Below are 27238 nucleotides of genomic sequence, written 5' to 3' on the forward strand. Positions count from 1 at the left end.
GTCATATGACGCGAGTAACTTCATATGGAACCCCACACTATTTTTTACCTCATCACGGCGTGTATCGTGAGCACAGCAGCACAACAAAACTTCGCGTGGTGTTCGATGCAAGTGCCGCCACAAGTAGTGGAGTGTCTTTAAATGACATTCAACAAGTCGGACCTCCCTTGCAGCGTGATTTAGTTGACATCCTGCTTCGTTTCAGACAACATAGATACACTGCTTGTGCAGACGTCGAAAAGATGTACAGGCAGTGTCTCTTAAACGAATTACAACGCGATCTCCAGTTGATTGTGTGGCGTGACAACCCATCTGAACCGTTAGGTATTTACCGACTGAATACGGTAACGTATGGGACAGCCTCCGCACCGTTTCTTAGTGTTAGGTGTCTAAAGCAGCTGGCACTCGAATGTAAGGACTCAGCCGTCCAACAAATAATTTTAAATGATTTTTATGTAGATGATATGATTACAGGTTCAGATGACAAGCAGGAGTTGCTTGTACTCTGTAAGAAGGTCACAGATGTCTTAAGTTCTGGAGGATTTCACTTAAGAAAATGGATATTTAATTTTAAATGTGATGAATTGTTGGTTCATCAAATTCCAAATAATAACGCATCACAGGAATTAACATTAGGAGAAAATGTTCAGTGCAAGACATTAGGTCTTGGATGGTACTATGCATCAGACGAGTTTTATTTTAATACTCAAGTTAAAGTTGATACGTACAAGATTAGTAAACGAACCATTTTATCGCACGTTTCTCAAATATTTGATCCATTGGGATTATTAAGTCCGACCATTATAATAGCCAAAGTTTTATTGCAAAAACTATGGTTATTACAACTAGGATGGGATGATGAGGTACCGCGAGACGTGTTGCGCGCATGGACCGTATTTGTAAAGGGCTTATCAATGCTTAATACCATCCGCATACCCCGTCATGTTATAGCTAACGAAGCGATATGTACAGAGCTACACATCTTTACCGATGCATCGCAGACTGCGTACGGCGCTTGCATCTACGTTCGAACAGTAACTAATAACGGACTTGTATCGGTAAAATTGTTATGTTCAAAGGGTAAGGTTGCACCTTTAAAACCTGTCAGTATCCCGCGACTAGAATTATGTGGAGCTTTACTTGGGGCTCGACTTTATGATAAAGTAATTAACTCACTTCGTCGTCATTTTGATAACATCATGTTTTGGACTGACTCGACCATAGTACTAGGATGGTTACACATGTCGCCTAATTTACAAAAACTTTTGTACAAAATAGAACGGCAGAAATACATGAGTTGGCGAAGGAACTTCCATGGCGTCATGTCAGTGGGAAGGAAAACCCAGCTGATCTGGTCTCGCGCGGTGTTCAGATGGAGGACCTTTCATCTTCTACTTTATGGTGGGAAGGCCCATCTTTTCTTCGTCACACTAACTTCAGTTGCAATAATGTACCGTTAAATTCATTTGACTCTCAGCAACTATTGCCTGAGCTGAAATCCAGTGTGACACATTCCTACGCTACTGATCAAGACTGCGAACGTACATTATTTCCATTTGTTAGATTTTCTCAATATAGTCGCATGAGACGAACTGTCGCATATATACAACGTTTTATCCATAATACGCGCAATAAAAATACTCAACGGTCAGGTACTCTCCCTGTCGATGAATTGAGGGAATCTGATATAACTTTGGCTCGACTGTCTCAACTAGAATCGTTTCCAGATGAGTATAGGTTACTCACAAATAATAGTACTCTAGTTAATAAGCATAATTTGTCTAAATTAAATTTATTTATTGATAAAAATAAACTAATTCGTGTTGGTGGTCGGATTGTAAATTCTCCCGACTTTAATTTTGATAAAAAACATCCGATTTTAATTTCATCTAAACATATTTTCTCCCTACTACTATTCAGACACGAACACAAGCAGTTGTTGCACGCAGCTCCACAGGCGCTTCTTTATAACTTACGTGAAACGTGGTGGCCAATTGGCGGTAGAAACTTAGCAAGGAAGGTTGTTTATGATTGCATTATTTGTAAACGCTTGAGAGGTATGACCCCTACTCCCCTTATGGGAGATTTACCAAAGGAACGCTTAACTTCGGGCTTTCCTTTTTTATGCGTTCTGGGGTGACTACGCCGGACCAATGCTCATACTTAATCGTAAGGGTAAAGGTGCTAGGACGACAAAATGCTATGTGTGCTTATTTATTTGTTTTGTAACGCGCGCTGTACATTTAGAACTCGTCAGTGACTTATCAACAGATGCATATTTATTAGCGTTAAAGAGATTTATATCTAGGCGTGGCAAACCATGTGAGATTTTTTCTGATAATGGTAGAAATTTTGTTGGATTGATGAATGACTTTAAACATTTTTTATATATATATATATAGAATATTATTCACATATATATATATATATATATATATATATATAGTAGGAAACGCGCACTTAACCTACGAGGAGTTCAGTACAGTGTTGACACAAATTGAAGCGGTCCTGAACTCCCGTCCTTTAAGCCCTATGTCCTCAGATCCACAAGATTTGTCGCCTCTTAGTCCAGGCCATTTTCTGGTGGGACGTCCACTTACTGCGCCTGCTAGTGATGACTTCACTGAGACGCCTGTTCATCGACTGACACGTTATCAACGAGTTGAGCAGATTCGACAGCAATTTTGGTCCCGTTGGGCGAAGGAATACGTGTCAGAACTTCAAATAAGGACTAAAGGAAGGAAGAACACACTTGAACTGCAGCCTGATATGCTAGTAGTTATTAAGGACGACAACCTACCGCCGCTAAAATGGCATCTCGGTCGAATAGTGAAGATCTTCCCTGGCAAAGACGGCATCACTAGAGTAGCCGATATTCGCACATCGTCAGGTGTCGTGAGACGCGCTTACAGCAAGATATGTCCCTTACTTGATGACTAATTCTAGTTTTGAAGTTTTAAAATTGAAAGCTGAAGCTTTCAAGGCCGGGGCATGTTCAAGATTAGACATCATAGTTGTTTTAATAAAAGTTAAATTTTTCGCACTTGCAATATTAGAACCATAGATATAGACCGTTTAACCGCTAGAAGGTCAAACATTCAAATTTTGTTAACGGATAGAACTACACGCACTTTTGTATTTATTTTAATTTATTATAAAACTTGAGGCACGGACAAGCATTTCATTTCAACCAAGAGCTTCTCACCTTCAAGCGCAAACAATATATATATATATATATATATATATATATATATATATATATATATATAAACATAAACATATATATATATATATATATATATATATATATAATAAACAAATAAATAAATTCATTATAAAAATTCTTTAATTCATAATAGTAATACAGATGTCAGAAAATAATTAAAATTAGGTACATTTGAATATGTCCTTACACACTAGGTAGATTGTTACAATTATGTCATTAGTCGAACGTTTAGGCTCTGTACATTGAGAGACGAAAATTTACTATACAATTGTTTTTACAATTTATAAGAAATTTTGTATCACAAATTATTTCCTGAATTGTTATAAAGATCACTTCCATTCACTATATTGTTATAATATATATATATATATATATATATATATATATATATATATATATATATATATATATATATATACTGTTACTTAACCCCCTATAACACGTTTTCATATTACGCGATTTCAACCCCTCGTATAACACGGGTATTCCCCCATAAACACAGGGATTGAACATTCTATTAAACAAAGATGTCGGTGGAACGTTAACTCAGATAGTTCAGACAGCGAATAAACGAGTAATAAAACTGTTGATTTATTTGAAATTAACTGTTTGTAGTTACATATGTATAAGTTTTTATTATTTAAACTGTTCTTCATAAAATAGTTTTTCCTTAATATTTGATTTGAATCTCTTTTAGCGAGAAAAGATAAACGTGAATCATTTGTACATAACGCGTTATACGAGGTCGTACAAGCGCGTTATACGAGATCGTACAAGCGCGTTATACGAGAATACGCCTACAACGCGGAACGAATCTATCGTGTTATAGGGGGGATTAATGTATATTGTTTTATTTAACATTCCTATACTGTGAATTTCAGGACATTTGGCATATGCCTGTTTCAGATCACTATTTCAATTGAGGTGCTTTTTTAAATATGGAACTTGATAATGAGTAGAAAAAGTATTACATATTTTTTAAATTGTCTACGTATTGTCTTCATGCGACATTGGAAGTAATTTATATAGCAATTTTTATTGATTGTAAAATAATTTTGTACGTATACCACTATATAGCTCCCCTGCCTCTACCTCTGCCTCTAAATCCGCCTCTACCTCTAGGTCTAGCCCCTTTGTTAGTGTTAGGAGGACTTTTAGGCCTCAGTGCCTCGATTCGTTCTGTACAACCTGTACTTTCCCTTCCTTCGGTGAAATTCGAAGCATAGAGTTCAGCGTTAAAATTTGAGTTTGTCAGCTCATGTCCAATGGTAACCCAACCTGGTCTGATTGTGGAGTCTCGTCCAAATAAATGGATTCTGAAAGAAAGAAATATTTTTATTCAAATAAAGTTAGATTTATTTTTTTGAATCATCATTTTCCATAACCATCCATTTGGAAAACGATTTCACCCAAGAACTTGGGCAAGAAACTCGGCTGTTATTTTTTTAAAAAGTTTAATTATATAAATAATGAATTTGTGTGAATACAAACTACTACTACTGTAATTTAATTTATATTATTAGAAGATTTTTTTAAAAGAAAAAAAAAACAATCATGTACATTCGAGTTTGTTGCCAGATCTTCTCGGTTGAAAATGCTGAAATGAATGGTAGCGCTAAAAAATTATGACATGATCAGGCTAGCAGCACACCTGCAATTCCTCTAGTGTTAGCAGGTGCCTATGGGCAGTGGTAATCACTTACCATCAGGTGAGCCGCATGCTCGTTTGCCTCCTATGTTATAAAAGTCATGTTTAACTGATCAAAAATGTCGTATATGAATAAATTATTTCGATTTGTATGTAACACTGGTCATATAAAGAATTTCAGACTAGTTTCCTTTTGGCTTATAAACCATAAGCGAGAGTGATGCCTTTGATGACGTAAGTATCAATAAAATTAAACAATACACCTATATTTTAATTTTTACTATATATATATATATATATATAGGGGTGGGGTAGGGGATATATAAGGGTCTTAGACATTCTAAAAAGTTCTTAAATGACAATGTTGAGGGATGGGATAAACTCATCTACAGCGGTGGCAGACAACAGGCAAGACTCATTATGGGCGCCCTAACTGGACATATGTCAATAAGGCATATACTACACAAGATGGGTCTATCTTTGGACACACTGTGCAGATTGTGTGGAGAGAAATTGGAATCCATAGAACACTTGATGTGCAACTGCGATTTGTTGGCAAGTATGCGTATGAGTCTACTGGGAATGGCTTATCCAGAGCCAGAAGACTATAGATATCTTAAACTGCGAGATATCGTTAAGGTAATATATAGGATCTATGAAATGATGGTATAAGGCAAGGGGAAACACAAAAGATCCCAATGGGTCGACGTGCAACGGCTTAGCTGACCCCATATGCGAATATAAGACCCCTTATGGGAGCTGGTGTGAAGATAAAAGTATAATTTAGTTTGAAATAACATACCTTCTTCGCCCTAAACAAAAATGTTCCATAATGTGGAATATTTCAATCGGTTTTTCGGTACTACCAAATTCAGGGTCTTCTGAAATGATTAGATCAATATCAACATTCGCATGGATGAAGTCTCCATCGACGGATCTTCGGACCGTCCCCTTAATTCCCATGAGGCAGTGTTCCTTAGTTCTTTGGAAGACTGCATTGTGCTCCAAGTTCTTGGAGTGTCCAGGATTCTTTATGTTGGTTTTGATCCAGCAGATGTCCTCGCAACGGCGGAATCCCCATTTCTTGAGGCATTCACGACCCATGTCCAGACCTATAAAGTATATAAAAGCAAAATTATAATTTCAATGATAACTTCTACAACAATATTTTATATATATTTGCAACGTCATTGCTTACTCAGAATTATTAAGTGCCCATTTGAGCATGCGGGCGAGAGAATATATATGCCTTGTTTCAGTCAGGCCTCAGACTCGAAAGAAGAATAGATTTTGAAAAGGTGATTTCTCTATACATTTAAACAAGAATATAATTGATATCAACATTTTACCAAGCTATGGACGCCAAACCTGAACATAGAACATATAAATAAATTCAAAATTGATTACTACTCAAAGATCAATGGAAAGAAGCATTTTAAATATAAGGAAAATGCAGAAAGATAGATAAAATAGATATGAATAAGACACATAATGGAAAATCAAGAAAAGATGGACAATAGAAGCAACAAATTGGACTGGTTCAAATGAAAAAAGAAGGAAAGGAAAACCTAGGAAACAATGGGAAGACAAAATCATAGCTACACCAGGTAAAGAGTGGGAAATACGAGCAAAGAATACAGATTTTTGGTAAAAGCTGGAGGAGGCTTATACCCAAAAGGGGGTTCCTATCCTGGAATAAATAAATAAATAAGAAAATAAAAATGATTAGACATAGATCTCTTTCATATGACGCTGCAAAGTACGATTCTGCATTGCTTGATTATATAAGTATGAATTTAATTTAATGTTACTTGGTACCTTCTGAGCTGCCGCACCACAGGAATATGAAGGACCTGGCCTGCGCTATCTGCTGCAGGTCGAGGGCGAGCACGTCCTGCCACCGCCAGCCGGCGCCCAGTGGCGGCTCCACCAGTATCACGTCAAACTTGTTGCCCATTTGCTTTAAGTCGAATGTCTGTGTAAGTTCAAGATTGATATAACATACAAGTAATTTTAGCTCTACAATAAACAGGTTGCAGACCTTGCCACATGCAAAGGAATATTCTAAGGTAGGTTGACAGTATATGCTGACCAAAAAGAAGAATTGTACTCTACATTTTTCTTAGCGAAAAAGACAACTTTAATTGTAAACATAGATATACACGCATATAAATTTACAATTTCGTTAATACACTACATTTAAATAATTTAATTTAGTATTATTAGTATTTAAGTAATAAAATTACAAAATCTATTCAAATCAGATTTTTTTTATTCAACTTACAATGGCGAACAAGCTGATGGCCCATCTGATGGAAAGTGGTAACCTTCGTCTATAGACATGAGCAGTACCATGGATATAACAGAGTATACTGTTTCGCCTATGATACCCCCCATGCGTTGCTATTCCTGAGGGCTCAGGTGTTATTCCTCTGTACCCTGTAAATTTACTGCGATATTCTATCCTTCAAACCGAAACACAGCCATGCAAACACAATTGCTTCACAGTTGAAATACGAATGGGACAGAGGTGCCCAAGCAAACGACTTTTGTACAAAGTTTCCCTCTGGTAAATTAAAAAAATAATAATTGCCGAACAAAAATTCAGGTAAATAAGGTCTCTTTTAGTATTTTACCAGAGGGAGACATTGTACAAAAGTCGATTGCTTGAGTACCTCTGTCCCATTTGTGTTTTAACCGTGAAGCAGTTGTGTTTGCATGACTGTGTTTCGGTCTGAAGGATGTGATATGGTGTGAATTTACAGGGTACAGAAGAATAATACCTGAGTCTTCAGGAATGGCAACACATTGGGGGTATCATGAGCGAAACAGTATACTCTATTATGTCCATGGTACCGCTCATGTCTATAGGCGACGGTTACACTTACCATCAGGTGGGCCGTATGCTTGTTTGCCACCTGTGGTATAAAAAAAAAAAAAGGTTAGGGAGCTTATCGTGATGAATTCAGCAATTATTGTTTTATTAATCAATCACGATGGTTTCCTGGGGGAACCACGTGGGGGTTGTAATGCTAGCAATGAGGTTGCTAAGTGCAATTACTAACAATCCCTTCCCCCTCCAGATATTTAGAGATAACAAAATACATAGTAAACTTACTTTTAGATCACACTTTAGATACATGGGTGGGGTAGCAGTCTGTGCAATGAGGTCATCCTTCAATTTGATGAGTTCTCTCAGCTTGGGGTACTCCTCAAATCTGTCTGCTAGGCCTACATCTCTTATAAAGTTCTGAGGCCTCTGTCCCGTGTCAACAAAGTGCTGGCAGTAATCATTGTGTGGGTTTGATGATTGTGTTCCCTGGAATAGAAATAATATTCAAATATACGTTAACAAATATTACAAGTCTATAAGTTACGATTTATGAAATTTTTAGTTCTTTAGCTAAAAATATCAATATTAAAAATTAGCGCAATATTATAAATTTACTCTAATAACCTTTAAATACCTTTAAGAACGTAGAGGAGTCAGTATAAACTAAACCATCTGGTTGCTCTTTAGTGACAGGTTTCTCATTTCCGTCGGTACCGGTTTCCGATACCGCTTGCTTTTTCGGAGGGACATCTATTGTAGCACCCAGAGCCTGCCTCAATTCACTAACACTTGATACACCCAGCTGAAATCAATGTACTTATTTTATTTTGACATCGTAAAAGTGCAATAGAAAGCACATTTTAGGTTATGCTCTACCGTTTGTGCCAGTAACTTTTTCCTTTTTTGAGATCTCTCTCGCAGTTCTTTTAGTTTTTCACTCATTGTTGAAACTACAAGTTTCACAAGAATTATTGTTTATATTAATTACATTCATTACATTTTTCTTAGACGCTAAATTTTTCAAGCCAAGCGTAAAACATTTTTAATAACAACATAAATGACAATGACAGAAGGTAAGAGTGACACTGACAGTTGAGAGCAAGCAAATGACCGATCATCAATAGTATTTAAAGTTAAATACAATGAAAGTATTAATTTAATAATAAAAATGAATTACAATTTGATAGAAAATAAAGTACTTAGTTTTTATTATTAAACTTTGTTTAATAACATTTATTAAAATCTTTAATTTTTACATAATATATTTGAGTAACTAGTGATTTAGTATTTAGAAACCGATATCGAAATCCTCGATAGTATAGTGGTCAGTATCCCCGCCTGTCACGCGGGAGACCGGGGTTCAATTCCCCGTCGGGGAGGTCCTTTTTGGCTTTTTCTATTGCTTTTAAATTTTTTTTCTAAATATTTTAAAAAAGTAACTAGTTTCAATTCTCAATAATTTATTAAAAATAAATAGATATAAATAGAATTAACAATAGTGAAAACATCAAGAAATTAATAGTTTTGAAGTAAATTTATAAGAGTCGTTCCAGTTTCAACTGTGGTGTGGTTGTTGTATTATTGAAATAGGGCTACACATGTCGGGTGTAACACAGAGTCCATTTGAGTCTCTCAGCAGACCTAACTTGCAATGGCAGCCCAGCGAGCACCGCAGAGGGTGCACCGCTTGCGGCAACTCGGCTCACAGCCGTACCGACAAACGAACTCTTCGTTAGCTTTCGGACAACGTTCTGAAAGAAAGAATAAATTACAATTACAAGCATTAACTGTCCACTAACCAAAACCAAAATCTTTTAACTTCATTTTAACAGTTTTTTTTTTTTTTACTTTTTAACTACACTGATGTAAATTGGTTCCTTTTTTTAAAAAAAGACAATGTTTTCCGTTCTCGAATGATTATGGCAAATAAATTTTAAATAAAAAGGCGCATTGTAATTGTTTTTTAAAGCGTTTATCAAAATTGCTTCCCACCGAATACCAATTACGATTTATATTTTTAGCTTGGAACAAAATTTTATAATTAGGCGTAAAGTTCATTGACATTAATGTATCGCCTGCCAACATTATGATGACAATTTACAATGTTTAACAATGTAAATTGTCTTTTAACGTTTTATGACAGTAATGTTTATATTAACGCATTTTGTTTTTGTCGTTTATCATATACAGTAATTTTTTTTTAATTGATGTCAATGGAATGGTAACCCCGCCTGTACTATCGGTATACACTGGCAGGGCACCCACTTAATGTCATAAATGGCGCGAAATATTTATTTGCATGTCATATAATAAACTGGGCCCACATGAAGTGGCTATTGATATAGGTGCATTTTCTATTGACATTGTAGATAAGATCTTTTGATTACAAGGTCCTGTGTTATGGTACCAAATGAAAAGAATTAAACCCTTTAAAAATGGCTTGAATGAAGAAACTGGTTAGTTATTCGATATTAGATGTTTTTGTAACTATGCATGCGCAGTGTCATGCTAACTCTTATCCCCTTTTTTTCAAACATTTTTTATGAGTGAATATACATATATAATTCGCATTTATATAGTGTTTCTCAAAAAAAAAAAAAAAACTAACTTTGATTTTGGCAAAACCAGTTCTTTTAATTTAAAAATTAAACTAATCAATTGATTTTGATATTATTTCTATGGGACCAATCTATAACTAAATCCTAGCAGATAAAAAACACTTTTCTAAATCGGTTTACAACTGACGGAGTTATGAGGCAATAAACATGACAATAATACAACTGAATTGAGAAAGTCGATAGAAAATAAACCTTTATTCCAAATTTAAATTTTATAAATTGAGTTTTGGTTGTGCGTTGATAGCTAATCAGTCGGAACAAACGATTTTACCAGTAGAGACAGATATAGATAATATGTTTTAGAAAAGTCAAGCACTGGTATTTTTGTCTGGAATTTACTTACGTAACTTCCTTAGTCAACACACTGCATGTTTTCTTCTTCTATTTTTTTTTCTTTTGTACATAAATAACAATCTAAGTGTTTGTTTCGAATTGGTAACTGAACAAAAATATTTTCGATTGGTTTTTCCGAATGACCCGAGAGAGATTCGAACTAAATGCCAGGCGTCACGGCTTTATTACAATTACGTGAATTCATTATCACGTTCACATAGTACAAGGTCTAACAACTCATAGGTATTACCCATTGATTCAAGCGAGATGTTGAAATTTTTTTGTGTGTTTATTTAATATTGCTTTATTTAAGGCTTTATTTTATTATCAATATGAAAGAGGATGTTGATTGACTGACTGACCTGTATATCAAAGCACAGTCTAAACCGCTGAGTCTAGAATCTTAAAATTTTTTAGCTTTTATGTAACATAAGTGAACAATGAGTAAAGAATTTTGAAAATTCAATTCCTATAAACTATCAAGCGTGACAACGACTGGTATTTTTTTTTTATTGGATGAAAATGGTATGGTAGCCCCGCCTGCGCTAACGGGATACGCTGGCGGAGCACCAGTGAAGGGTGATCGATGAGGATGAAAACAGGCCAGTTAGCCCATCATGATGAATTCATCAGGAATTAACCATGATAGTTTCCAGGGGGAACCGCGAGAAGGTCGACCTGGTTGGGTATATTGCTAGCAATGGGATTCTTAGTCTCCATTACTAACAATTCCTTTCCCCCCAACTACTGGTATTACCCTCCAAACGCAAAGCCAATCTATGGGGGAACCTTAAGTTCACCAGTGGGCTGTTATCGGCTAATATGATGTTGATGATGATGACACTAAGTGGGTAAAATTTCCAAAATCCATGCGTACGAAAAGGGACAGAAACTGGTACAAAAATATTTATAATTAAAGCAAACCTTAAGAGTTGGAATATAGATTTTTTTTTCATTTATTTGGGAAAACTAACAGTGACGAAATAATGAATAATACATAATATTAGTCAAAGAAAACATTGAGTAAATTTGCCACCAACACCGTTTACCACAGTTTCGATTCAAATATAATACAAATAGCTTAAGCAAAGAAGAACAGTTAAAAATTAAGTGAATCTTTTAGAGATTAGCTTTTTAAAAGTGCTTGGGCGTTCATTAATAATATCAACATTAAAGCGTTATATGAATTCACAAGTCTATACAAAGGTAACCGTTTTCCAGAATTTGTACGTCAGCGGCTAGTGGCAAAAAGACTATTTGTAGGTACAGGTTTTCTCCACGCGGTTCCCTCTAGAAACTTTCGTGATTAATAATTGTTGAATTCGTGTCTCACTTGTATATACCAAAAGTGCAGATGGGGCTTTAAATAGTATTTTTTATTGAACTAGAAATTAAGCCCATGAGAGCATTTCATGGTGTCCATGATACCCTTTATACGTTGCTATTCCTGAGGCTTAAGATATTACGATACTATACTCTGTAATTCCACTGCCGTATCATACCGAAATACAGTCATGCAAGCTCTTTAAGCTGCTTTATGTCTAAGATACAACAAGCAAATAACTTTTAAATAATATAATCAATGTTTAAATATGATGATTTCCTACGTGGCAAACAGTTTTTCGCTTCAACGCAATGCCCACTGCGGTGTCTGAGCAGTGGGGGCTTGCAGAGGCATCCACTGGTGCAGATTTTCAGCGGGCACCGTGGTTGAGGGTCCGAGCAGGTTGGCTCACACCAGCCGCAAGAGAAGTACTCCTCGTCTAATTGGCAGTCATCGATATTGGTGACATGAGTGTCCCCTAACGTCATTTCAGCTGAAAACGTTTTTAAATGGTATGTAGGTTTTACCAGAGGGAGACTTCGTACAAAAGTCGTTTGCTTGCTTGGTATCTCTGTCCCATTAGTGTTTCATCCATAAAGTAGTTGTGTTTCGGTATGAAGGTTGGGATATGGCGTGAATTTACAGGGTGCAGAGGAACAACACCTGAGTCCTCAGAAATGGGAATGCATGGGAGGTGTCGTGATCGAAACAGTATACTCTGTTATGTCCATGGTACTGCTCATGTCTATAGGCGACGGTTACCACTTTCCATCAGGTGGACCGTCAGCTTGTTTGCCGTTCTAAGTTGTATAAATAAAATGTGGGTTCTTGATGCCAATCCCATTTTCTGAGTCGCTCCATATTTTTTCTATCCCCTCTATTTATGTTACTACAAAGTTTACATGAAGTGTTTATATTGAAAATGTTTACTGAAAATTCAGTTGAGCATTTAGCGGATGGAAACTCAGATTTTATAACGAAATAAAAATTAATAAATTAATCCATAGGCATATATAGAGGGGGACAACTGAAGCGTGCCCACTCCACGCACGATGTGAGTGGAAAAACCATGGCTGAAAATCTTTTTTAGAGGGCCAGCTTCTCCCACGAAAAAAAAAATTGTCGATCGGAAAATGGCTACACTTCCCCAATTGATGGTTAACCACTCTCTTATTTCAGTTGCAGTCTTAACTCGTCCATATTACATGTTTTATATCCCCTATTCCCAAAGAGGGTTGACGTCAGGCAGGTGGCCGGTCGTAAAACTAAAAACCAAATCTTTTTGTAATATGGTAAAATCATATTATGCTGACCCCAAATGATTGGGATAAGGGTAGGAAGATGATATCCCCTAATACGCCATATACCCAAAAAAAAAAAAATACGATACGCCCAATATAACATGCACTCCGTCACCTATATCAAATAGCAAGAACGGAATGCCTAAATAAATGCCTCATTAATTAAAAAAAAATGTAAACTTAAATTGATTCTGTACAATTAACTGTTGTTTTTCGGTTATATAGGTATTCCAGTTTGCATGCTTTTTGACATTATTGCTAACAGACTAATACGGGAGTAAAGTCGATTATAAAAATCAATTTATTAGCGGTCTCGTAACATAAATATAAAATAAGTACATAATAAAACCGACTTTAATTTCGGCTCAGTTTACTTTAATTTACAGCATGAAATAAATTTTTATGGGTAAAGATTTGTTTAAGCTCAAAATAATGTGAATAATAATATAATTTACGTAAAAGTAGTACTAGAAAGTAAATACTTAGAAGTTTTATACGATAGATTCACAAGAAAAACAATAAGATCAATTTCAACAGTTTATTAAATTTAAATAGTCACAGAATAAATAACTTAGTATAATCTAATACAGTTGATAATAAATTAGCAGTCAATAAATAAATAGAATTAAACATTAAGGCAATTGTTCAAATAATATTGTGTACTTAAGACATAATCAAGATCAACAGACAGTGCAAGTATAAAAGAAAAACTAGTACTGTACAATATTTGTTATAGGAAACGGAAATACACAACCTAAGAATCTATTAATGGAATAAAAAAAAAAAAAGAAATGTATAACATCGACGATGTAATGTTCGTATATAATTAACAAAAAAGAGCAAAATATAATTTAGTATCATCACAGTATTTTGGTTATCAAAACGTTTATTATATCTATATAGGAAAAATCTTAAAACGATGATAGGGACAATAACGGGCCATTGCCCATTATACAATAGGAGCCACAGACAGCTCTCTATGTCGAGGCTGTCTTGATGCCGAAGAAACCGCTGTTTACGTAATCCTTGGATGTGAAGCTGTGGCCCCTCAACGTTTAGAAATCGTCGGAACAGTATGGTCGCTCTGTGAGGTCTGTGAAGATCTTAGAAAGAAGTGTGCTTCTGGGTGGAGCTGGGCTGATTGTACTAGCCATGAGTCATACATACAATGACCCAAATGGGAGGCTTAGCGCGGAAAATAGAGTCCAATTTACATTACATTATACAAGATTTTGCTTTTACTTAATCTACTTAAATTAATCGAAATATGGCAGTGGATAGAAGTTTAGAAATTGATCTATCTTTGTATGCTACTATTCTCGCTACAGACCTTGAGGGCAATTTTCTAGTTTGACACAACTTCCATTAGGCGCTTTATAGAAACCATCATCACAAAAGCAACCCTTCGTACATTGCGCTGGGCATATGGGGTTTGGGTTGCTGCAAGTCTTCTCACAATTTTCGCAGATTTTAAAGACCTGATTAAGTCCGCAAGTTAGCTGGTACGGTAACGGTGTAGGAGTTGCTGGAACAAAAACAACAGATTAATTATTTTTTTGATAAGAGCTTTTCTTCTATATATGCCATCTCCCACTGGAGGTTGGCGACCATTATGGTGATCTTAATCTTGTCTAGTCTCATCCTGAAAAGATAACCGATTATCTTCCTAAACTTTAGATTTTTTAAGCAGTAGGTCCGGCGTCTTCCGGGGACTTTGCAATTCTGGATTTTAGGGGAAAAAGGCATTGTTAGTAATAGGGTCTAACAGCCTAGCATATCTATTTTACTAGCAATACAATATCCAATAGGTCGATTTTTTCGAGGTTTCTCCTGGAAATCGTTGTGGTGGATTATTTTGGAATTCGTCACAATGTGCCAACTGACTTGCTTTCATTTTTACTTATTATGTCTCACTGGTGACCCGCCACGGTATACTAATAGCGCAGACAGGGTTGGCATTTAAGCTTCACTCATTATAAAATATTCCGGATCTTCCCCTGTATTGTGAGGTGTAGAATTATATTTTTTTTATTCCGCATTATATGCCGCATCATTTTATGGCATTGTATGATGTTTAATATTTCTTTTATAGTTATAAAATATAAAAGTGGATTAATGTAGGTGCCAGGTAATACTTAAACTGGCTTATTAAATTCAAACTAGTTGTATTACATCTGACAGAAGAGGCAAGTTTCCGAAATCGGTGTGATCATAAGAAAGCATGAGACTATTCAAGAAAGCCTTTGAAGCTATCTATGTAAGGATAGAGGCCTTTCATACACTGCTCTCACTGTTCATATATAAATAGGTTTTGAGACAGTATATTGATCTATTTTCAAATATACTCGCAGATTTAAATTCCGGAATGGCAAAATCTTTCATTGCTTTATTTTTGTATCAACAATTCCCTATATTAAAATAGACTATTAAGGTAATATTTATTATTTATTTATGTATTAATGTATTAAGTATGTGCCTCTTAACAAAAAAGATAAAAAATATAGCTATTGTAAAAATATACGGATGGTCTAATTTGCTAGATTTTCTTCTGTTACATATTAATGTATCTACATTAGAGATCTCGCTTACACAATTTAGGTAATGTTTCATTAATTTCATTTGATACTAAGCCGACGAGATCGGATTTCACCGTGAGACTGTCTGTGAATAGAGACCGGTGTGTAATGACAAACCAGGCAATCAACAACAGAGATTAACAATTCACAATCTGTTATAATAAAAAGTACATATATTAAAGAACAGATTAATATTTGTATGTCGTTGATGAGGAATTGGATGAGGTAGGGCTAGTTCCAAGTATATTACATTGTTTGGTCTTCATGTATACATATTGGATGCAGAGACTTTTAACTAACCTTTAGGACAATCCTGAAGTTTGACACAGTTTCCATTGGGCGCTTTGTAGAATCCATCATCACAGAAGCAACCCTTGGTGCATTGCGCCGGACATTTGGGGTTCGGGTTACTGCAAGTTTTTTCGCAGTTCTCACAAAGTTTGAACACTTGGTGTGGAGGGCAGTTACGCTTGTCTATTACCGTTATATTATTTGCTGTAACAATTGTGATTGGTTTATTAATTGGTACTCTCATCACCATCATCATCATGATATCAGCCTTTAACTGTCCATTGTCAAACATAAGTCTCCCCCTTGGGGAAATTTATCCAGTAGTTGACATGCTTGGCAGGCGTATTGGCAACCGCAGTTAGGCTTTGAAAATATTTTATGAGAGATGCTGCTGTCCATCCCTCACCCTCCCTTAGTCGCCTCTTACGACACCCATGGAAAAGGAAGGGGTGGCCTATTCTATGCCGGGACCACACGGCAAATGGTACTATAATAAATGTCAATACTACAATAGGATTTATATCCGTATCTAGAAGTGATTCTCGCCGAGCGGTTAATTATTATTCGACAAATAATTTCATCGCTAACCTTGATGTAAGCGCAGTCAACAATGATCTTGTATTTTGAGCAGGAATTTAAAAATTATTATGTAATTAGCATACATGTTGGTCATACGCAAAAATAATATCCACTTACACTCAAACTGCGCGAACTTGGAACATTGGTCATACTTCACACATTTTCCGTCCTTGTCTCTCACTAGACCCTCTTTACAAAAACAGCCCTTGGAGCACTGAGCTGGACAAATTGGGTTTGGATTGTCACATGTTTTGTTACAAGATTCGCATAACCTGTACTCTTCATTCAATGGACATTCAACGCCATCTGGATTTGTTTTGTATACTGAAAAATATATTTTTATTATTATAATAATATAGATTTTATAGATTAAACCGGTTTAATATTTTTTTTTGTGTTTATTCATTACAAACAAACTATCAAATCTCTCTCCGTTAACTTTTAACTGTTAAACATAAGGGGAGTTTTACTAGTAGCTGTCACGCTTGGCAAGCGGGTTGGCAACCGCATTTAGGCTTTTAAAGGGTGACCCGCGTGCAGGTCGACCTGACAGAGTACATTGCTAGCAATGGGACTGGTAGTCCGCATTACTAACAATCTCTTCCTCCAAACTAATTATAATTTTATATATAGAATGACATTTAGTGACGTAAAAGATCCGTTTAAGATCTGCCAAAAAATAACCAATAGATTTTTTATCGGAGGCACATTACTAATTAGAAGGCGCCACCCTCATACAATTCTAAAATTCTTTCTCTATCGAATGTGTACATAAGGCTTCTCTAATACGGGCAGTTTTCTATGCGAATTGAGTCAACTGAAGTCCAAATTTTTACATACGATATAATTTAAGATTGTATTGCACAAAAAAAAAAAGACTTCTATTGTAGCAAAATCATTTATTTTTACTTAAAAACTAAACTACTAAACCAGGGGGAAAGGGATTGTTAGTAATGGAGACTGAGAATCCCATTGCTAGCAATATACCCAACCAGGTCGACCTCCTCGCGGTTCTCCCTGGATACTATCATGGTTAATTCCTGATGAATTCATCATGATGGGCTAACTGGCCTGTTTTCATTCTCATCTATCACCCTTCACTGGTGCTCCGCCAGCGTATTCCGTTAGCGCAGGCGGAGTTACCATACCATTTTCACCCATTAAAAAAAATACTGAACCAATCTGTACGAGTGAATATATCCTTTAAAATAAAAAAAAAAAGAATTTTGCAAATCAGTTTGTAATTGACATAAGCTAACAAATAAAAAAATACAACCAAACTAAAAGCTACCTTATTTTTATGCGACTTACAATAGCAAACAAGCTGACGGCACACCTGATGGAAAGTAATAACCATCGTCTATAGACATGAGCAGTACCATGGACATAACAGAGTATACTGTTTCGCCCATGATACCCCCCATGCATTGCTATACCTGAGGACTTAGATGTTATTCCTCTATACCCTGTAAATTCACTGCCATATCCCACCCTTCAAATCGAAACACAGCCATGCAAACACAACTGCTTCACGGTAGAAACGCGAATGGGACAGAGGTACCCAAGCAATCTACTTTTGTACAAAGTTTCCCTCTGGTAGACTCCCTCCCTATTCCTCTCCTTTATGAAGTCGGTTTAAAATCTAAAGATAACTGCCCATATACTCACCGATGGTTGGACAATCTGCCAATTTAATACAATGACCAGTTACATTCCTGACTTCTCCCTCCTCGCAGTAGCAGCCAATTCGACATATACCCTCGCAGCGAGGCACAGGATCCACGCAGGTCTTCTGGCAGCCCCCGCATGTTAGCAATCTCTCGTTACTGCGACATAATGTGCCCACTTGAGCTGAAATACGTATAGATACATTATTATGATATTGTTCAAATCTTATTGAATTTTGTACAAGAAAATTTTGCTCAGCAAATTAAAAGACACGCTTGCTCTACCGAAAATGAAATTAAAAAAAAATATAGCCAGTATCACTTGGAATGATGTAAGAATTTTAACGATGCCTTATACAGGGTACAGAGGAATAACACCTGAGTCCTCAGGAATGGGAACGCATGGGGGTATCATGGGCGAAACAGTATACTCTGTTATGTCCATGGTACTGCTCATGTCTATAGGCGACCGTTACCACTTTCCATCAGGTGGGCCGTCAGCTTGATTGCCATTCTAAGTTGTATAAAAAAAAACATTCAATTCTGTTTAGTAATTTAGCAGTTTATATATTTATGATATATGAACTCTGAAAATATTTTATTCGATATGGCCGGATATAAAATACGAGTATAATAATATAATGTGACAATTCCATTTGCGGTGTAAGCTGGTGGGAATACCAATGAATGAGGTGCGAAAGAAGTCAGGTCAGTTAGCCTATCGTAACAGTGGAAATAGTGTGGAGGTCGACCTGCAGTGAAATTGTTAGATCTCATTAGATCTCCACTGCATACGGTAAGCGACCTCTGCAGCCCCTAAGCGCTCAAGGCATGACTTAAATTTGACTTCTGCATTATCATCAACTTTATCACACGAATATAATAAATAATATATATAATTGCTTTGCCGAGCCAATATACCATGTGGTTCCGGCATAAAATAGGCCACCCCATCCTTTCCCGCAAGGGTCGTAAGAGGCGATTAAGGGAATTTAAGGTTGAGGGATGGGTAGCAGCGTCCCTTTTAAAAACATCATCAAAGCCTAACTATGGTTACCAATCCGCTTGCCAAGCGTGGCGACTACTGGTAAACCCCCCCAAAAGGCAGATAACGGCTGGCATGATGATGATAACATACAATTCTCTCTCTTTTCATTTAAGAGTTTCCTCTTGTCTTGTCCTCGTGTTGTGCAACTAATTCATACATTATCTTCCAGCCAGCTCTATCCCATGCCGTATCTTTTGACTTCCCTATAAGACATGACATACAATTCTATATGATTAAATTACTAAGTTCGAAGAAAATGATTTGCCTCGAAATATGGATTTCATTGGGCATGCTGCAGCTGTAGGAAACACAATGGCCGGTATCGTCAATACGGGCAACGATATCGATTTTGGGTTGAAACCGTTCCTTATGGTAATCTGTGCTGAAGATTTATGTTTAGCGGTAGATAAATGGTTGAAATAATGAAGAATGTGTAGATCTGCGGCGGAATAGTCCATGATATTAAGATTGTTGCGTGCGGTTTGCTTTAGATGGGCTTCATGCATGTGATACTTGACGTAAGATATATATTAGTAGGAGTACATGCTAAGAGTCTGTATATGAAAAAAAAAACAGAACCCTTACTAGTATACCATATATGTATGTACATAATTTTAAAATAAATATATATACATAATAATACAAATACAAATAATAATGGTGCTGGCGAAAGATGCTGCGAATTTCCTGGAAAACGGACGTACATTTCCATCCTGGCGTAACTCCGAATTAAAAATAGGCTCTCGTCTGCTATCAGAGAATTTTCGGATACTTCGGCTATATTGCTCGTCGACAGTCCGATAATCCAGACAAGCTAATGGTTGTAGGCAAGATAGAGGGAAAAAAGACCACGCGGACGATCACCTAGTCGATGGTCGGACCAAGTAACCGCCGTTACGGGACTGTCAATTGCAGCTGCCCTGAGAGGCTGAAGACTGTGCGAAATGGAGAAATATCATAAGAGAAGCAACAAACACCTTTCAAGGATACGACCTTCAGTAATGAAATGGATGAAGAGAGAGAGAGAGAGATGGATAATAATGAAATATTAATAAAAAAGTACTTTATGGGATGGAGGAGCTACGATCAGTAAACACATCTTGGTTACGTGGACGAAGTGTTATTATAAATAAGAAATATGTTTTTGTTCTTTAATGAAACAGCTAAGATATGTTTTGTGGTCGAGGTTTCTACAGCTACAAAGACAATGTGATTTTACAAGTCGTGAAAATATTAACATTCCACGATCGGTGTCAATCATACATCTACAGCAGTGTTTTTCAAAGTGTTGGTTTCGCGACCCTTTGGGTCCCCGAGCCTCTACAAGGGGATCGCAGAAAGTCGCGAAGCAGTGAAAAATCAACAGTTCCATAAATGCATTAATTAATCAGTAATACATAATGATATATATATATATATATATATATATATATATATATATATATATATATATATATATATATATATATATAATAGACATCGATTACATGTCTATTTTAGATACTTTATTATATATTATTTATTAACCTAACTGTGAATATAAATACAACTGTACGGATTTCATAATTTTACTATATAAAATTCATACACATTCGAAACTGTGGAGGGTAGGGGGTCGCAAGATTACATGCTAAGGGGGTCGCAAGATATTTTTACATAATAAGGGGGTCGGGTCATGAAAAAGATTGAAAAACACTGATCTACAGGCTTACGTACACACTGTTTAGTAAACAATTAGAAAGCAATCACTGAAAAGTACATCAACACTACCGTTTTTAACCGACTTCTAAAAGGAGGCTGTCAATTCACTTGTACTTCTTGTGAGCGCTTTAAGAGATGATGTTCATCATATCAACGGTTAACTGGTGAACACAGGCCTCCACCAAAAGGGGGTTTTGTCAATAGTTGCCACGCTTGGTAAGCGGGTTGACAACCGCAGTTAAGATTTGGCGATGTTTTAAAAGAGATGTTGCTGCTCATCCTTCGACTATTAAGTTTCCTTAGTCGCCTTTTACGACGACCACAGGAAAGACAGGAGTGGCTAATTGTATGCCAGGGCCACACGGCTAATTTTAAAAGATATTGGGATCCATTCTAAGGCGTAATTTCTCTGAAACCATAATTTCACTATCACATAGCAGCAGTATTTCCGAACCGATACGACAACATGACCTTCAAAAAAGAGCATATTCCTTTTTAAAAGGCCGGCAGCACACCTGCAATGCCGTAGGTGTTGTGGGTGACCATGGGTGGCGGTAGTCACTTACCATCAGGTGAGCCGAATGCTCGTTTGCCCCCTGTGTTGTAAAAAAAAACATTTTCTGTATCACTATTTCGATATCACAGCGAAATCTTAACACCAGTATAACTAATTTTCAAACAGATTTAAATAAAAAATATAAGTATTTTAATTTACGGTGATCCATAAAACAGTAATTTCGAAAAATTATCAAATTAAAATGGTAGGTTAAGAGATAAATTTAGGGAAATGACGCCTCAGAATCGGTCCCATTCTTGCTCATTTTGAACCGATTTTGGCAATTCTTTTTGGAATCTATAAGAATTACCCCCGTGTTGATCTCCCGTATTGATTATATTGCTATATATAAAAAAAAGCGACAGCTGTGTTTCTTGCCCGTTCTTCTCAGCTGATATTGCATCCAGAATGGGGCGGTAAATTCTTAAAAAAAAATTGTTTCAGAAATGCTTATTGTTGAGTTTACTTGAATAAAAACCATTATTATATTAATGACACGAGAAGTCTGTAGTCGTCACAATGTATATGATGATGTGAATGTTATTATACACGTTTATAGATAACGGTTGCTACATTCCATCAGGTAAGAACTCTGCAAGTTATATAAAAAAATACGTGATCACCATAGGATGTGGCAGTTAAAAATGTTATGTCAATAAACGTACAATTTCTTGACCGTTAAGTTCTCTTAGTCGCCTCTTACGACACTTACGGGAAAGGAAGAGAGGTCCTCTTGTTGTCTTCTATGTCAGGACCACATGGCAGCAGCGTCCCTCTTAAAACATCACTAAAGCCTCCCTGGGGTTGCCAGGGGCCCTCCCTCCCTCCCATTGTTAGTAATGCGCATTACCACTCACTGCTAGCAACAAACCCTGTCAAGTCAACCTCAACGTGGTACCTCTGGAAACCATCGTGCTAAATTCCAGGTGCATTCATCACGAAGAACTATCTGCTCTGCCTTTTCATGCTAATCATCCCTTATTGATGCCCGGTCAGCGTGTACTATTGGTGCGGGAGGTGTTGCCATACCATCTTTTTATTTATTATTATTATTTCAGCCGTTAACTGTCCACTGCTGGACAGCCTTCCCCATAAGGGGAGTTCCGCCAGTAGTTGCCACGCTTGGCAGGAGGGTTGGCAAGCGCAGTTAGGCTTTTAGAGATGTTTTAAGAGAAACGCTGCTGCCCATCCCTCGCCCTCTCTTAGTCGCCTCTACGATACCCACGAGAAAGGTAGGAGAGGCCCATTCTATGCCGGGGCACATACAGCGAGCCATACCATTATCATCAATTAAAAAATAATTGCGGTTACCAACCCGCTTGCCAAGCGTGGCAACTACTTCTAAAATTTTTTTTTTCTATGGGAAAGGCCTATGTGCAGCAGTGGACAGTCGATAGTTGAAATGATGATTTTTTTTATACAACTTAGAATGGCAAACAAGCTGACGGTCCACCTGATGGAAAGTGGTAACCGTCGCCTATAGACATGAGCAGTACCATGAACATAACAGAGTATACTGTTTCGCCCACGATACCCCCCATACCTTGCCATTCGTGAGGACTCGGGTGTTATTCCTCCTTACCCAGTAAATTCACGCCATATCCCACCCTTCAAACCTAATCACAGCCATGCAAACATAACTGCTTTACGGTTGAAACACGAATGGGACAGAGGTACCCAAGCAATCGACTTTTGTACAAAGGCTGGTGTGATGAAACATACAATACTGGATTCACTAGAATTGCAATAAACTTTATACAATCTAGTTAGCAAACAACCCACTAGCCATAACATGACGCGTGCGATGTTACAATACTACCGGTTATATTGCATCTGTGCCACGCCCCGCGGCGTCACCCGACCACAGTGGCTATGTGTGTGTAAAAATATCTTACAACATAAGTGTGTTTAATATCCGTTTAGGGGGGCGGGGGGGGGGGAAGGGATTGTTAAGAATGGAGATTGACACCCCTATTGTTAGCAATATACCCTATTAGGTCGACCTCCACGTGGTTCCCCCTAGAAACCATCGTGAACAATTCTTATTGAAATTGTCACGATGTGCTAACTGACCTGCTTCATCCTCATCTATCATCCTTCACTGGTGCCCCGCCGGTGTATACCGATAGCGCGGGTGGGGTTACCATTCCATTATCACCCATTAAAAAAAATCCGTTTAGGGGGATTTTTAGCAATGGGGTCTAACAGTCCTATTGCTAGCAATGTTACGAATCAGGTCGGTCTCCACGCGATTCTCCCTAAACTATCGTGATTAATTTATCGTTGAATGATGGGTTGAACTGAGCTGTCTTTTCATCCTCACCTATCATTTTTCACTGGTACCCCGCCAGTGTATACCGATAGCGCAGGCGGGTTTACTATTCCATTTTCACCCATAAAAAAAAAAAACATCCGTTTGTCTAAACAAAATAAGTATAAGTTACTAGCGGCCCATCCCGGCTTCGCACGGGTGGACATTTTTACGACATTTTAAAAAGTGGTTATTGTGACATAACGATAATAGTTGGGCATATAGTATCGCGACGTTTTTTGTAGGTATTGATATTTTCTTTAATATTGTAGAACATACTTTTGTTCTATCACCAATAGTTTCCGCAGTGCACGCGACGAAAGATATTTTTTACAATTTTTTAACACTTTGAGTTAAATTACTAAAGTTTTAGTAAAAATCCCTAATCTTTTCTAGCAGTAAATATAGCCTATGTTACTCAGGATGAATATAGCTTTCTAATGCGGGAAGAATTTTTGAAATCGGCAAAGTAATTTTTGAGTTTATTCATTACAAACATACACACAAAAATACAAATCTTTCCTCTTTATAATATTAGTGCAGATTAATAATTAAGATATAATAAATTGGCAATTCCACAAAAAAAACGACTTCAATCGTGGCAAAAGCAATCATTTTAAATTTAAAAATTAAAGGATTGAAATGATTTTGTAAAAAATATCTGCGGGATCATATTGTAAGTATATCCTTTCAGATAAAAAAAGTTGTGAGGAAACAAACATAAAAAAAATACAAGCGTAAATACAATTGAAATTTTTAAAGTCTTTTTGAAGTCGGTTGTTAATAAAAGTATACTATTATTATGGCGTGAATTTACTGGGTACAGAGGAATAACATCTGAGTCTTCAGAAATAGCAACGCATGGAGGGTATCATGGGCGAAACAGTATACTCTGTTATGTCCATGGTACCGCTCATGTCTATAGATGACGGTTACCACTTTCCATCAGGTGGGCCGTCAGCTTGTTTGCCATTCTAAGTTGTATAAAAAAAAATATTATGATTATATTCAATTTTAGACCAAGTTAGTTAATCAGACCTACTTCACCTTTAGCAAAGCACAAAGTAACTAGTAAGTTACACTTTCAATAATAAATCTCTACGTGTAATATAAATATAATTATTATATACAATAAAATGTCACAGCTCTGTTCGTGTGCGCACAGTAGCACCTACCTTCTGCTTAATATGTAGATACATACATATATACGATACTTTTTTTTTTTTTTAATGGATGATAATGGAATGATGATCCCGCCTGACTATCGGTATACACTAGCGGGGCACCAGTGATGGATGATTGGTGAGGATAGAAAGGCAGATCAGTTAGCCCATCGTGACAAATTCATCGATAAATTAGTTACGATAGTTTCCAGGGGGAACCACGTGGAGGTCGACCTGGAACCATATATACGATACTAAAGTGTAATTAATATCAATAAAGTAGAGATTAAAAGTGATGACGATTTTGATTTATAATATTAGTAAAATAAAATACGGCATAAAATTATTAATTTTAATATGTTAATTATAAAATGTTGAATAAAAGTTAAACGACATGATGAAATTCAAACTGAGATCTTGAGAATAGATGACTTCAGGAAACTATTTTGAAATGTCCACTCATGAAATGTCCATTGTCTCTGTTTTTTTTTTGTGTGTGTATATATATATATATATATATATATATATATATATATATATATATATATATATATATATATATATATATATATATATATATATATATATATATATATATATATATTGTTATTATTAACTCTTGTACTCATATATATTTAAGCCGTCAAACAAATATTTCGATGTTTTTAACATCGAAATATTTGTTTGATTCTCTAAATAGCGTTTTCATGGCAAAACTAATAAAAATAAATAAGTTACAATCACTACGTCAGAGGGGGTCATTGTTTTACTGGGAAACCGTACGGTTTACCTTCGTTCTGACATTTGCAGTGGCGCGTAGATCGTTCAAGATAAACAGAAATCGTTTGAAATGGTTTCTGAGAAAATTGGACACATCTCTATGTCATAATAATGTAGAAAGATATAGAAAATTTTTCTTATTAACCGAGATTAAAAACTTTTTGCAGAGCAGATTACATAATATTTTTTTTTATAGATTAATAATTCTTATTCTGTGGTAATATCCGCGGCATTATCTTTCTACGATCTGAGCCTTCAAAATTTAAATATTTCAACAAAATATAATGTGTCATGAACCATTCATCACAGATAGATTTGTCATCTATGAATCATAGAATAATAATATATTTTATTTACGCATCCATCGCTGGATTTTATTCATTTTAAAATTAGAATAATTATATTTTTAGTCCATTTTAAAATACGAGTAAACAAATATTGAGCAACCAAATAATTTTAGCAAATAATTAGGTATCTAATATGATTAGAAGAGATTTAAACATGATGGCTTAAATACACATGTGTACAAGAGTTAATGATAAACAAAAAAAAAGTTGAAACAAAAAAAAAACAGAGACTGTGTTTCATCAATGGACATTTCAAAATTGTTTTCTGAAGTTGTCTACACTCGAGTTCTCAGTTTGAATTTCATCATGTCGTTTCACTTTTAAACATTTTATAATTAACATATTTATAATTAATAATTTTATGCCGTATTTTACTTTATCTTAGTAATAAAATAATAATAAAATAGTAACCAGACGATGTTTGATGATATTTATAAAAAGATGACATTAAAAATAATAATAACAATTTTTAAAAATTTTATGTTTGTCTTCATCTTTGTTTTGACTATTGGTATCGAGGATTAACTGTTCTAATTGCTAGCAATTTACCCAGGTCCCTCCTAGAATCCAGCGCGTTTCATTTCTGACGAATCGGTCACGTTGGACCAACTGACCTGACGTTGTGCTAACCTTTTTTTTTATACAACTTAGCATGGCAAACAAGCTGACGGCCCACCTGATGGAAAGTGGTAACCGTCGCCTATTAATATGAACAGTACCATGGACATAACAGAGTATACTATTTCGCCCATGATACCCTCCATGCGTTGCCATTCCTGAGGACTCAGATGTTATTCTTCTGTACCCAGTAAATTTACGCCATATCCCACCCTTCAAACTGCTTCACGGTAGAAACACGAATGGGACAGAGGTGGCCAAGCAATCGACTTTTGTACAAAGTCTCCTTCTGGTGTAACCTTCTATTCCTTCATTTAT

General features: G+C 36.2%; 3 protein-coding genes and 1 non-coding gene across 4 annotated transcripts in view; 2 read left to right on the plus strand and 2 right to left on the minus strand.

Moving 5' to 3' along the window:
- Positions 1–5: 5 nt before the first annotated feature.
- Positions 6–2984, plus strand: LOC128201625 (uncharacterized). The gene is made up of 3 exons (XM_052899188.1): positions 6–1163; position 2175; positions 2552–2984. Exons 1-3 carry the CDS (start codon positions 6–8, stop codon positions 2938–2940), a joined length of 1548 nt encoding a protein of 515 aa, XP_052755148.1. The 3' UTR covers positions 2941–2984.
- A 637-nt stretch (positions 2985–3621) lies between these two features.
- Positions 3622–8780, minus strand: LOC113516040 (N6-adenosine-methyltransferase non-catalytic subunit). The gene is made up of 6 exons (XM_026900382.3): positions 8584–8780; positions 8342–8509; positions 7993–8193; positions 6693–6849; positions 5677–5986; positions 3622–4542 (listed from the first exon to the last, which is right to left on the minus strand). Exons 1-6 carry the CDS (start codon positions 8647–8649, stop codon positions 4296–4298), a joined length of 1149 nt encoding a protein of 382 aa, XP_026756183.2. The 5' UTR covers positions 8650–8780; the 3' UTR covers positions 3622–4295.
- A 234-nt stretch (positions 8781–9014) lies between these two features.
- Trnad-guc (transfer RNA aspartic acid (anticodon GUC)) lies at positions 9015–9086 on the plus strand. Its single transcript has one exon. It is a non-coding gene; the product is annotated as a tRNA-Asp (tRNA).
- A 149-nt stretch (positions 9087–9235) lies between these two features.
- The window catches only part of LOC113516017 (mucin-5B-like), a 19490-nt gene continuing 1487 nt past the window's right edge, over positions 9236–27238 (minus strand). The window contains 7 exon segments of the mRNA XM_026900349.3: positions 9236–9396; positions 9399–9458; positions 12266–12475; positions 14614–14808; positions 16160–16354; positions 16847–17053; positions 18398–18580. Of these exon segments, the coding sequence (XP_026756150.3) occupies positions 9263–9396; positions 9399–9458; positions 12266–12475; positions 14614–14808; positions 16160–16354; positions 16847–17053; positions 18398–18580 (1184 nt within the window). The 3' untranslated portion in view covers positions 9236–9262.

This window comes from Galleria mellonella, unplaced genomic scaffold (assembly GCF_026898425.1).
Source record: "Galleria mellonella isolate WM207_F2 unplaced genomic scaffold, CSIRO_AGI_GalMel_v1 utg56, whole genome shotgun sequence".
Taxonomy (NCBI): Eukaryota; Metazoa; Arthropoda; class Insecta; order Lepidoptera; family Pyralidae; genus Galleria; species Galleria mellonella.

Coding starts and splice junctions, on each gene's coding strand:
- LOC113516040 (XM_026900382.3), bottom strand. CDS start 8,649: ATGAGTGAAAAACTAAAAGAACTGCGAGAGAGATCTCAAAAAAGGAAA. Junction 8,194..8,341: donor ACTCCTCTACGTTCTTAAAG/GTATTTAAAGGT, acceptor TTTCTATTCCAG/GGAACACAATCATCAAACCC. Junction 5,987..6,692: donor GTGGTGCGGCAGCTCAGAAG/GTACCAAGTAAC, acceptor TATACTTTATAG/GTCTGGACATGGGTCGTGAA.
- LOC128201625 (XM_052899188.1), top strand. CDS start 6: ATGACGCGAGTAACTTCATATGGAACCCCACACTATTTTTTACCTCAT.